This window comes from Oreochromis aureus, linkage group 1, assembly GCF_013358895.1.
Source record: "Oreochromis aureus strain Israel breed Guangdong linkage group 1, ZZ_aureus, whole genome shotgun sequence".
Taxonomy (NCBI): domain Eukaryota; kingdom Metazoa; phylum Chordata; class Actinopteri; order Cichliformes; family Cichlidae; genus Oreochromis; species Oreochromis aureus.
The window spans coordinates 26,097,925-26,112,079 of NC_052942.1; the positions used below are offsets into that span (position 1 = coordinate 26,097,925).

Here is a 14,155-nt window from a genome sequence, read left to right on the forward strand (position 1 = left end):
TCATCAAGGGGTGATATCTCCATGGGAGATGGATTTGTTCTGCAGTATTGTCCCAGTGGATGTAAATGCAATATCACTCAGATGTTGGATAGTTAAAATTAGATTTCTTTTAAGATAAAAAAGGGTAAAATCAGAGGATTTTAATTTTAATATAATACAACACAGGACCAACAGGGAGAACTTAGTATAACAAAAGTGTGTATTTTCAGTTATATTGTCTGTAGAAACCTCTATTATTTTGGTAGTGCAGTTTCGGGTTTTGTTAAGTCATTTGGATCATTTCTATTCTGCTGGGCTTCTGGATACTCCAAGTGATATTTTCAGCAAGTATTCTGGCTTTTCCACAGCTTCCATGGTGTCATCTATAAGTGCCAGCTACTTCTCGCTCTTTGTACTCACAGCTCCATAACTTTACACTTCAGCAATATGTATTACTGTGGTAAACCTGAGCAGATACTACAAAACTTGATGGATCTCAATGGGCCAAACAAGGGTTTCTTGGGCTCATGTGACAAAATAAGACAGTATATGTCCCAGTATTCACATCAAGCTTTTTTATGCTAATAAGCAAACTTTAATCTTAACAATCAAGTATGTTTTGTTTTTTTCCCATCCATATCCAATCTCTGAGCTGTCACAGAAAACCTAAATCCTAGTGTCATGTCTGAAGCTCAAGTCCATTTGTTTTTCAGTCTGATTGTGGAAGTAGTGTACCGAGGCAAGTATTTGTTGTGCTATAGCTCAATCAATACCTCATACATGCAGCTGCAACTGCACTGTGCACTGAAACACTGCTGTGTTTCAGTGCACAGTTTAGTTTAGAATTATCTTGCTGAAAAAAAACAAACCCTTTCCAGAAAAAGCAGAGATCAGGAGAGCCACATATGTGCACTAATGCACCCCCATAGCATCAAAGAGGATGGCTTTTGAATGGAAAAGAAGCCAGATGGTTCGATGATCCCGCTCCTCTTTAGCATAGAGAAGATGCAGCATCTATATTATATAACTTGGAATTTTGATTCATCAGCCCACAGTACAGTTTTCCATGTTGCCTCAGTCCATCTTAAATGAGCTCGGGATCAGAGAGGGTAACGGCATTTGTTCGAAATGTTGTTTTTTTTCTTTACGCTGTATAATTTTAACTTGCATTTGCGGTTGCAGGAACAAACTGTGTTCACTGACAATGGATTTCTGAGCCCTTGCTGTGATTTTCACTGCAAAATCATGTCTCTTCCTAATGTTGCACCACCTGAGGCCTGGTAATTACAACTATTTAATACTGTTTTTCAGCCCTGTCCCCGGTGCACAGAGAATTATATTTTATATTGTAAATGATGTGCTCCAAAATATCTTCATAATTATATGCAGTGGGCCAGAAATATCCGGAATGATCCAGAACAGCCACAGAAATCCAAGTATCCAACGTCCTGCCTGCACACTCTGCACATCCTTTTTAACTTCTCATCCCTGTCATTCTTCCCATTCCCGTGTTCCCAAACCAATTCTCTGTGAATAGCACGCATGGTCGTCGATTAATTGCTGTGACAACTGTATATCAGCAATCATAAGACATGATCATTTGATCAATCATGGTTCATTGTTATGCAGTTGTATTAGTTTTGATCGTTATGCAACAGTGCTGTTCATAAAGATGAAGAAACCTGCAGTCAACTGAGACTGCAGACGTCTACAAAAACGTTGCATCCAGATGAACTGAATGAATTTTTTTCTGGTCGAGCTACTTCAACATCAAGCTAGCTCAACTCAATAAGAGTGTTTAAGTGTTTAAGTGGCAGGTAATTTCAAAAGCAGCATTTTAAACACAAATCTCCATAAAATTTAACCCTAATTGTTACTGTATAGTTTGGCACACAGTCTGTCTGCTAGTTAAAGGTAAAGTTGAGGTATTTTTCAGAGAGAGAAAAAAATCCATTTATTATTGAGAATCTCAGAGATGGAGAAAGAAGATAGGACAAAGAGATATTAGGAGTGAAAGAGGAGAGACTGTTTTCAAATTTAAGCCAGCTCGTGAAGTGACATTTGATAAACTGCAGATTTAAAACTTAATGTAATTGCCTAATTAATTTTAGATTTTTTTAATCAGACAGCGGTTCTTTACATGATGTGCTGCTGCAGTTGATTTTGTATTTATCAATACGAAATGATAATTTTATGTTGTTCAAAGGTTTTAAAGGACAGTAAAACCTGGTTAGCATGCAGTAATGTGTGGTGCAGTTTTACAACAACGCACTGTGTTGGACTGATGCAGGGCAGATTGTGGTATCTATGGGTATTGCCAGGTTATGCAGCAGAAAAGGTGGTAAATGCATATCTTTCAGGGGGAAAAGCATTTAAAAGCTTATTAGTTTAAAAGTCCGCAAACTTTTAAATGACTTTGATTAGATTTGACGGGATTTCCTGTTGACAATTACATTTCCTTCATGTCCTTTTTTTCTGAATATAGAGGGAATATTTAGGCGTTTGTGTGTCTGTTAACCATCTTGGCGTCACTTTCCTTTTGTTAAAAGGATTTTTACTTTTTTCAAACACATCCCACTGGGAACAGTTCCAGCTTTTACAATGATGTTAAGCCTCTCTAAAAGTCAGGGAGAACCCTGCTAATACAATCTAACCACAGACAGGCTCAGCCAATGCTCTAGGCCTAAGACTGATAATACACTCTAACCACATACTGGCTTAACCATGCCCTCAGGCCTAATACTGCTAAGAGACACTGTGAATAAAAACAGTTTTAGACGATGTCTGTAGGACAGCGCTAAGACTGTAAAATAGCTTGCACAATTGCCAACGGGGCACATGTAGCAGAGCGAGACTTATGAGGATATATGAGCATCAGAAATATCTGTAATTCTCTGTGCAGATGGGAATTTTTGAACATCAAGTTTATAATATAAAAAATTTCTTGAATAAAAAAATTTGACATCTCCACATCTTAAATACGCTACAGATCAATGTACCTCTTTCAGTATCTTAAAAAACAAGTTCAAGGAGTTGAGATTATTTTTACTAAATACAAATAAATATATTGTCAAAAAACAAACAAACAAATAAAAATGTCTTTGTTTGTCCAAAATAAAGGCTGAAAGTGAACTCTGTGGATTTATTACATCTTAATTTTATCCTTGAAGTTGGAAGTTTTAACTTGGGAGTCTATGGGCAGTGACTTAGTGGCTTTTAGTAGAAGTCAGTTATTTGGCACTTACAAAGAAACAGCGAAAAAAGAAAGAAAGAAAGATATTGAAAAGTAAACACTAAACCATGTAGGAGGTGATTATCCTACATAAAAATAGCTAGCAACACAACAATAAAGCTTGAAACTGGGGTAAAACATCTCTATTCTATTGTACAAATTGCATCAAATAGCTATTCATTTTATTGATGGTACCCCCATAATATGAGTAATGAAAGTGCAAAAAAGCCAACCTTCAAACACAATAATAATTGTACACTGTAGTGGATTCATTAGAGGGTTAATAGAGGAAGAATTGATCCTTCTGTGCCTCTGCTTCCAAAGCATTCATTCAGCATGGATGGCTACAGCAGGAGCACCATCAGCACTAATAGGGAAGATGGTTAATAACCCCCTGCAGGGATGTTATTGCTTCTTGCAACAATGTTTAACACATCTAAAAGGTAGGTCTACCTTGACAATACTATTTAACTACATAGCAGGTAAGCCAAGAAACCAGAGACCCTAATGTTATTCACTCTTCTCCTTTCCTGGACTTGCACATCTCATATAATTAAAGGACAAACATTCCCTGACACATTAATTAGACCAGATGTTCATGGCTAGAACAAAAGCTTTGACACATTATTTCACAGAGTATTCATGCTAGCATCTAGAGCTCAGCAAGCCAAACACGTAATGGTTGTGTACATACAGACATACAGCTTTGCATTTTGACAGCATTTGATAGTATAATCCTGTATGTATTTTGTCTGTGTGTGTGTGTGTGTGTGTGCGTGTGAGAGAGAGAGAGAGAGAGAGAGAGTCAGTAAATAAACTATACACTTTTGGATTAATTGGTGAAATTTGTCATTTTTGCATGCGTATCTGTGTGTATGTGAGTGTGCACGGGGTACACACCTTGAGATTATCTCCATCTTGCAATGAGAAGCTCTCAGCTTTCAGCCTGATTCCTTTGCCCTTTTCAGTAGTAATGCGGTAGATGCACTCATGGTTGTTATTGTAGTTGGAGGGGAAATTTGGAGAAAGGAGAACACCTTCTGGTCCCAGTGAGGAGGCCCCACACTCAGCTATAGCGAGGCAGTAGAGGAGAAGTTACAAAATGAGAACACTTCTATCTAATTATCTCTGAATAGCAGGCTTGGGTTATAATTTATTTAAATAAAAAAAAAAAATCTGCATGACGCGGAGAGAGCGTGGCGCATATTAAGTAGCGCCACAAACCTTTTTCAACTCGGCAGAGACAATGTAGAAGTCTATAAAAAAACAGTGGAAAAGTCTTGAGCCACCACTCTTATATTTTAAAAAATGGGAAAAATGAGGAATAGGTGGAGTGATGCAAACATAAATGGAAATACAGCAATATGGTATAAAAGGCAAAAACAGAGTTTTTACAGTTCTAAAGAGCTTGAATGTCAATATTCAGTTTGACTACCCTATTTTTTTAACACAGCCTGAACTCTCTCATAATTTCTTTAAGTAGTCTCCAGAAAGAGTTGAAAGCTTCTTGAAAGTTCATTTTTCTGTCAAGATTATCCCAGTAATCTCAATGTTGGGATTCTGCAGAAGAATTCATATCTGATAATGTCCCACTGTGTATTTTTCTATTCATGCTTTTACTGCATTAGCAGTATGTTTGGGATCACTGTTATGCTGAAAAATGAAGCCGTTGCTAATCAGACTTCTTCCAGATGGTACTGCCTGGTGGATCATTTTTAGATGGTACTTTTATACGTTCATAATACCATCAGTTTTGACAAGATCCCCCAAAATAAATAGCTAAATTGCATCCCTGAACCATGACAGAGCCTCCACTGTGTTTTACAGATGGCTGTAGACACTCACTGTTGTACCTCTCTCCTGACCTCCTCTGTACATAAAGATCGATGATGATCTGAACCAAAAATGTAAAAACTGCCTCTGGTTTCCAGTCCAGTTCATGTGTAGCTTAGCATACATCAGCCTTCACTTGGTGTTTCCCGTCTGTAAGAATGGCTTCGTCACTGCCACCTTTTCAGTGAGGCCACTTCTGATTAGGTTTCATTGAACTACAGGGCCAGTTGCATCTCACAGGTCCTGTGTCAGGTTCTTTGCTGGATGTTTTCGTGTTTCTTCAGGAAATGGCTCTCAGTTATTGCTCATCTTCGGTAGGTAATCTTTTATCCCTACCACTTCCTCTTTTTTCTTCCACTTGTCCAGTTTCCTCAAATTTCTTAAGGGCACACCATGCTGAGATAAGCAACGTTAACAGCTGATAACTCTTTGGTACTCACTTTGTTGGTGCAAAAATACTATTTTATGCCTGTTAAACTGTGCTATTATTGATATTGTTTGTAGTTTCAGCTAAAAGGGGGGAAATTTACAACACACTGCTAGTCACAAAATGCCTGAAGAGACTATTATGTTTAGACACAATACTGGTTCATTCTTTGAGTTAGGGCCCCTTTTTATTCTTGAATGAGTCATACGTCAGCTTAACAAACAAAAAACATTGCCCTGAAAATGGTCAGGTATAAGGATTGGACTGAAAATGAGAGACAAAGCAGCCAATGTTGAAAAATTTGAAAGACCTTCAGAAAGCCTGGACAACTATTGTTCAAGTTTAAAAAAAACCCCTTCAAGAATATAAAGAAATGACTGCTGGCTCAAGACTCTTGCACTGCACTGCAGTTCAAAAAGCATTGTCTGAAATATGCGACAAAAACAACAAAATAACTTGAAAATAAACTACAAAAGATTGATAAAAGGGCAGAAAAACAAAACAACACACCAAAAAACCCTGCAAACAATAAGGCTGGATAAGTATGTCGGAGAAGTCCTTCATAAAATTATACAGAATGATCTAGCAGGTCCCGTGCCTATCAAAGTTTAGGAATTCATATAAACTGCTACTTTGTACAAATAGTGTTTTGTCATATGCAAATGAGGAGGAGATAAAAGAAGGGAGCCGAGCAGGCTTTTAACTCCCACTGAAGAGGACCACCACTACTTAGAAGAAAAAAAGAGGAAATGGGAGTAATGAGACAGACGAGAGAGGGTGGTTTGAAACAATATAAAACACACTAAAAAAAGACGCAGTGTTTATCAAATCTGAAGAAATTTGAAATTCAAAACAACATTTCTATAAATGTTCTGTAGTGTCTAAAGCAGATTAAGGTAGGAGGTAAGGAGCATAAATAAAGGAGAGTCACAGCAATTCTTCAGAAATTCCTTTTAAAGTGAAAACAGTACAATAGAGTGGGAGTAAGAGAACAGAGCCTCGAGAAGAGGGGCAGGAAAGGGATAAAGAGAGAATTGGAAGGGGAAGAAAAGAAGAAGAGATAGCAGATGAACCAAGACAGACAAGCCTGAAAATGCTCAGAAAGAAATTAGAAAAGGAAAAGGGGGGAGTAACAAAAGGCACGGTATTAACACTTTTCATATAGTGCCTAATGCCCCAATTATCTATCAAAGGACTGTCAAAATATAGAGGAAGAGAAGGAGAAACAGAAATTTAGACAGAGACAGAGCGCTAAAGAGAGGAACATTTAGAAGGAACGAAAGGGGATGAAACTAGTGCACATTGCCAGCTGCTCTTGCTTAGTTTCCTCTTAGTCAGGCTTGATCTCTTGACAGATAATGCTATTATAGCATTTTCAGTCTGCTCTTTCTGGGCTTCAAAATTACCAGCAACCGCCAGTCAGACTCGCAAATTACCACCAGGATCCAAGAAAACATTGATACGCATCAAACGCTAAGAAGTTACAACGTGCAAACAGCAAAGTTCTAGCAAATAAAACTAACATTTAACAAGTCGATTATTGTTACGTTAGCAATATGGTAATACTGTTGAATTGTAACAATGCTCCAGGTTTATTCATATGGCCAAGAAGTTACTTTAAAAGTTCTGTTTTATTTGCCACCTGCCAGTTGTTTTCACAGAAGAGATAACATCTTCTATATTTTTTAGTATAATATTGCATAAAAAATAATCTGAATGTAAAAATAAGTGTCACCCTGTTTAACCTAATAGCACCCTGTTGGTGCAATAGCACTAGTAAAATGAATTTTTGTTAAAAATGACTGTGTAAGGAGATAATTATTTGTTTAATTTACATTTTTTAAGAACACCAAATACTTTTTAAATAACAATACTTTTTTTAAGTTTGCAAATATATTCACAACCTCAGAAAATCCAGTTTGACTCCTGCTAGCAATGGAAATGTTTTTCAAATGAAGAAATAATCTACCATGATTTCTGTTTTGCATGCCATTGCTATCAATTTATATAACAGTCAACCTAAGCGCTGACATCTTACCTATACATCGTGGTAGCGTGTTGCTCCAGACTCGCCTGCCTCCTCCCAGACAAGTGATCTTGCTCTCTCCCTCAAGTCGGTAGCCAGGGAAGCAAGAAAAGTTCAATGAATCACCAACTTGAAAGCTGAGTCCCATTCTCCTGCTGGATGCTGGTACACCAGGATCCTCACATGGCTCCAAGTCATACTCTGTAGAGAGAAATCATGAGTCAGCATAAAAGGACAGAAGGTATTAATTAATAAGAAGTGTGCAAAAGTTGTTATATTAGCCAACACCAGAAAGAAATGCATTAACACTACATGTAAGCATTTGGAGCTGTGTCACTTAAGTGTCATAAAGACTCCTTTTAAATTCCCCAGAATAATTTAACTACTGAAAGATTACTTTATTAAACTGTCATTAGTTTAAATTACAAGAATGTTAAAAAGGACACATTTGATTTATAAATGAGTTTTCCCTGCTTCATCTCATTATGAAAACATGTGCAGCAGTCTCATTCAAGACTGTTTCATCCACTGAGATAGGAAGCTCTGTAATCTGTAGCACCAAATAGGTTTGAAATACTTAGGGAAACTGTCAAAAATTTGGTTATCATGTATCAAGGTCCCAAATAAAAGCTTTTAAATGTAAGTGCAGCACTTAGCCAGATGTACTGCATATCTGCCAAAATAACCAGTTAGGTTTAATAATGGATAAAACCCATTTTTGCACCACATATTAAACAGTTACTTGAGCAGGTGAAACACTGTATCTAACAATTTGGTTTACTAGTTTGCAAATTTCAACAGTCTGCCATTAAAGAAAAGTCCATGAATTTGTTATTTATTTATTTATTGGTAAGGGATCATCATACAGTCACTAACAGGCCAACTTCATAAGCCTTGTAATTTGCTTTAAAATGAATTTTAGCCAATGCAATGCTAAAAAAGCAGTATAAAAATTGTGTTCAGGTGTTCTTACCTGAGAAAGTGATATTAAATCCTTCGTAACTCATGGAAAAATCTGAAATAAACCGTAGCTGAGCGCTGAAGTTCCCATAGAGTCCGGCTTTAACACTAGGGGGCAGCACTGAGCCAGTGAGTCGAGCTACCGGAACCTGAAAATTGCCATCCTCTGTGATTGACAAGTAGTCGTGGTTCTCTTCCAGATGGAAAGTGTGGAAAACCAAATGGACTCCTGAAAGAACAGATGGCAAAATGGATAGATGGATGAAAGGATAGATGAATGCAAGAATGGATGGATAGGCATGCAGTGTAAGATAGACAGTTACAGATACGCATAGCATACACTCTATCAGGCAATATATATAAGCAATAGTCTAAGCCACTGTACATGAGATTCTTATCTATCATCCAGTACCATCAGTGAGGAATATGCTCTGTCCCAAATCCATCTTGTATAATGTGTAAGTCATATAAAGCTATCTGCAGTGACAAGAAAACCATAGAGCCCCCACAGCGCTCTGATCTCAACATCTCTGAGTCAGTCTGGCATTACATGAAGAGGCATTACATGAAGATAGTGAGAGGGCTGTGGCAAGTTGTCTAAGAGAACTATTTTTTACACTTGAAAAATTGTCCAAGTGCACACTGGAGAATTTGTGGCAAAGGGTGGCCGCATTTCATTGCCTAACACATTTTTCCATATTATTAAATTATGAAAAAAAAAACATTTTTTAACATGTTACAACCAATGCTTGACATTTCCATTGCATTTGAGCATTCTTACCTTTTCCATGGGACACTTCTATAGTCCAGGTGCAGTTAAGAGAATTGGGGTAGAAGTCAGGAAAGCCAGGAGACAGAATTGTTCCCGTTTTACCATAAACATAGCCTCCACAAAGAGCTGAAAATGTGACAGACAGAGAAGATTGGAACACAGCTGGAGATTTTCTTTTATTCAAAAGACTCAAAAAAGTTGTACTAAAAATGTACACGTCTTCAGTACCGTTAAGAGGTCCACCAGTGGTCAGTGTAATGAGTTCCAAAGTAACATGTTACTATTGTCACATTACATTTTTCAGTAACACAATAAAGTATTGCATATTTGTACTTAATTCAGTAATCAAGTTATACTTCAATTATGTTGTTACTTGTATTATAAAGGGTCTTTAGTTGACTGCATAATGGCGAACATGCCTTTCCCTTCCAGGGAGGAGGAACATGGTGGGGTGCTCTATAACTTTTGAGAAGCAACAATATGGACATTACATTTGTTTTTATTGCACGAAGGACAATAGCACAATGGTAAAGTGAAAACTGTGTCCAAGACAGAAACATAATGCTGCTAACACAGCTTGGCTCATTACAAGTATCTGAAAAGCGACAGCATGCTATGACAAAGCTAGTGAAGAACCCAGAGAGATGTTAAAAGCCTAGCCCAGCAGCCAGAGCCTGATCTTTAACAGGTCATAAAAGCAGTGATGAGGAATCGGGCTTCTGGCTTTGTAGCATCCATTTCTACATGTTAGAGTAGAATCAACGTGGAAAACATTTTGAAGTCTCTTAGAGTTGGTTTTCAACTTTGCTTTGTGTTCAAACTCAGCAACACTAAAATAAAGACTATAGTGATGTTTTCATTATTTCAGATTGGTACCAGGCTGCAGGAGTGCGGGCTAAGGTAGATATTCTTAACTGATAACTATGTGACAATACATTTTAGGTCATGACATGAAATTAATGTGATTAATTACTTTCACCATGGATAACTAAGTAAGTACAGTATTACATTATTATTTTTAAAAAAAAAGAAACCAGCATTTCTAATAGATTACTTATTTTTTGAGTAACGATCCCAACTCTGCTCACCACCTACTGGCAGATTAATGTAAATTCTTTGTTAAATTCCTGGGACCTTGCCTCTTTTTTTTTCCCAGCCTGCAGAAAATCACCCCTGAATTTGGTGTAGTTAGCATGGTGTTAAATTCAGGCCTGTACTGAAGACTTACTGTATGATTACATAAGAAGAAAGATTAATGTACAGTAGAACAATGTAACCAAAACTTGGCGTCTCAGGTCTTGCACGTAAATCGACCTGTTATGCAGTCATGACACCACTTAACATAATAGTGATATCATCATTTTATGTGCTGAACAGTTGACAAATGTGTCTCCAGTTTAGACGATTGCATTCATGGTGAAGAAACACGACGTTAACACTATGCGTGCAAACAATCTACTGTATAGTATGAGCAGTGAGCAATGAGCAGTGCTGATTTCAGCAAACGCCCTTTGTGTGAGAAAAAAAGGAACTTTTGCAAAGAGATGCAAAGTGAACGAAACAAAGGTTAAAGATGAGCTTACTGCCGAAACAAAAGGACAAAAGGAAAGAGCAGGGAGAATGTCACAGACAAACAGAGGCTGGTTTGTTAAAAGACAGTGAGAGATTGGTGTGTATGAGTGTGTTACCAGATACCTAGCCTCCACACAGAGCAATTCACTGATATGGAACGGGACAAATTCATTTGGGGTACTGCAGAATGAAAAATGCCATAGTAATGCAATGGAGAGTAAAAGAGAGCTAGCAGTACATCAGAGACTTCTGAACTAAGATAATATATTGACTCTTTGCTTCTCTTTGACTGAGCTTTCATCACTTTCAGTACTATTCTGAGCAGTTCAGATAAATTTAATTCAATTAAAGCGCTTCAAGGTGTTTGACTGGCATGGCAATAAAAGGAATCTCTTCGTCAGCTATAAAACAAACTGATCCCAGAATATAAACAAAACAAACAGACAAAACATTTTTCTTCACTGTCAATTTATATATATTTTGGTACACAAACGCATCTTTTAGCTACAGAGATAAATGCAGTAGTCATTTGTTTGGTGAAAGGTTTATAAAAAGACTATTTATGATTTTTGCCTTTATGAGGACAGATTTCACAGCTCCTCTAATTTCTTCGTGCTGCAGGTACTCCAGCGTGCAGACCTCGTCTTCACCCCTCTCTCTCAATCTCTCAGTCTGATCATTTTTCTTCCTACTATTCTATATCATATTTCAACAGGGCTGGGGTTGATTTGAGAAGCTGTGATACGAGCTGTTCCCTCTCACTGACTAGCTGTCTTGTGAGTGTTGCGGTAGCCTGTTTCAGGCTCCCATCAGGATTTGGCAAAAACTGGGACACTGTCTGACTAAACGACCCTTGTTAAGGGAGGCACATGCGCATGTCTGTCTGTACGTAATGTATGTAGCGTGTGTAACGGTTCATACTTTGGTGGTCTTAATCATCTGTGTGAAAAGAGAGAGACAGATCGTTAAGGAAATGTGTGTGAGAAACTGTGAGGTGTATAACAATGTATAGAAAGAATGTGACAAGAAAGAGAGACGATTCATGACTAACAAAAAAAAAGAAACAGAGAGGGAGGCTGGATTCTAAAGAAAGAGCTGCTTGGTTTTCAGAGAGGAGAGATAAATATATAGAGATAACATATCAGTTTTCAGCATCATTCCTCCTCCTTCCCTTTTCTTAGTCTTTAAATACCTTCTTAGAGGAATCCATCGCATTTTCACTTAAAGTGATTCTCTAACTTTGGTCACTTCTAACAAGTTGTTGTCTTGGCACCAACTGCATGCTTTAAAATGTCACAGCACCCCTTCAATATTCTTCCTGACACATAAAAGAGCAGCCAGCGTTATCTGTTTGGTGATTTAACTGACCTGCAGGAATAAGATGAATGGTTTGTGTTGAATAGACGTTCTGGCATTACTGAAAGGGAATGGTGCCTGCATGCCTGGGGGGATGACGACATGTCATTTTGCTTTTTATTTTAAATGCAATACTGTCTGTGTAATGTAGTGTGTATGAAATGTTAACTGTGCCTCTGAGACTGTCCTGTAAATAACATTATTGCCATTAATGGGTGCGAGTGTGTGTATGAATCGCTTCCAGCATGCCTGTGGGAGGGCTTAAAGATGATTTCTTTGCTCTTTTAAATAGAATAACCAAGAATTTTGTGAGTAGATATTGTAGGTTTGCTCAGTATTTGCAAGACTTCTTGTTTCGTCCCACACTTCCACAACATGCAGCCAAATGTGATTAATCTAAATTTCAGCTGTGTAATAATATACTTAACACATAATTCCACTGTGATCTTCACCCAAAAGCACACTATATCTCACATTACATTTAGTCAAGTCTTACACACCATTTCAGAAAAGTGCCATTCTGAAATAACATGTCTTATAATGTGACAGCTGTCTCATTCAGTGGCATGCCTGGCTGAAAATTGAAAATGTCACAGTGCCGGTTTAAAACTGTTTGCCTTATATGGCTGCAAGTATGACACAGATTGCTTTGCCATGAACTTACTCCTAACTTGTGGTATCCTTTATTTTCATATTTGATAATGTTCAATTGGCGGAGCAGATGAGATGCTGTTTGTTTAACTCCCACCATAGCATAAGCTGTGGAAAAACGCTGAATAGGAAGGCCTTTGAATAGCCAGGGAGCATCTGTTTCAGTAATTTCTATTGACCTGAATAAGTTCACAAAGGCTAAATGTCCAGCTTGAGTCACTGTGGTGGGAGTGAAGACTGTTTGTCCAATTACAGCTGTCTGTTGCAAAAAGTGAAAGGGCAAAAGGCAGAAGTGAGAGAACAGACTTTTTTCGTCTTCAATATTCTGCTATGAAGGAAAGAAGCTACTGGTGTCACTGAAAACACCTTCCCTTTCAAATGTCTTTTACCTCTGACACAGACTGATCCTCTTTTCTGCCACTTCCATCTTTATTCTCCTGTCTTTTGTGTCGATATTCAAACGAGGTTTCAACGTTCAGGGTCAGTGTAGAAATGAAGTGACCACGCAGAAAATTTAGTATAAACAGCAATCTGCCGAAATCTTGAGCCACCCATCAATTCTTTACTGTTTGCTACCAAATGGAGAATAGGGGTAGAGATTTATTGAAGTGCATGCAAAATTGCGACAACATAATGAAACAAAAAAGAACTTTATGTGCAACTCCAGTGAGCTTGAATGTCAATATTAGGTTATGACCACCTTTATTCCTCAACACAGCCTGAACTCTCTTGGGCAAGCGTACTTTTAATGTCTCTAGGTAGTCTTCAGGAATAGTCCTCCAAGGTTCTTGAAGGACATTTAAAGCTCTTCTTTGGATGCTGGCCAGATTTGGTTCTGTTCTCTGTCAAGATGATCTCACATTGCTTCAATAATATCGACATCAAGGCTCTGGGGAGGCCAATCCATGATTGATATGTTCGATTCTGTTTGCAATGCTGAAAAAGGAAGCTGCTTTCCTCTACCTGCTTTATCACATGCTAGAGGAAAGTTTAACTGTACTTTTTTGTGTTCAGAATCCACTTGTTTTGACAACATTGACTGACTGAAATTCAGCCTCAAACTATGGCCGAGACTCCAACATGTTTTACAGATGACTGTAGATATTCCTCATTGATGATTTGAACAAAAAAAAACAGCCTTCCACTGAAAGCATTTCTGATGAGGCTCTGGTGAACAGTAGATGGATCACATTAAAGAACAGATGGATCTTTCACCTGCAGTTCATCTGCTAAAAGTCTGTTTTGATCAGTTTCCTCAAAGGACACATTACACACTATATCATGATATGCAAAGTTTACAGCTAACAGCTCTCTGGTAATCACCCTGTTGGTGTAAAAATACTATTT

General features: G+C 37.8%; 1 protein-coding gene across 1 annotated transcript in view; it reads right to left on the reverse strand.

The window, feature by feature from the left end:
* LOC116333697 (CUB and sushi domain-containing protein 1) overlaps positions 1–14,155 on the reverse strand; it is a 422,781-nt gene that overhangs the window by 111,946 nt on the left and 296,680 nt on the right. Inside the window, 4 exon segments of the mRNA XM_039613940.1 lie at positions 4,112–4,281; positions 7,510–7,698; positions 8,471–8,686; positions 9,239–9,355. Coding sequence (XP_039469874.1) covers positions 4,112–4,281; positions 7,510–7,698; positions 8,471–8,686; positions 9,239–9,355 — 692 coding nt within the window.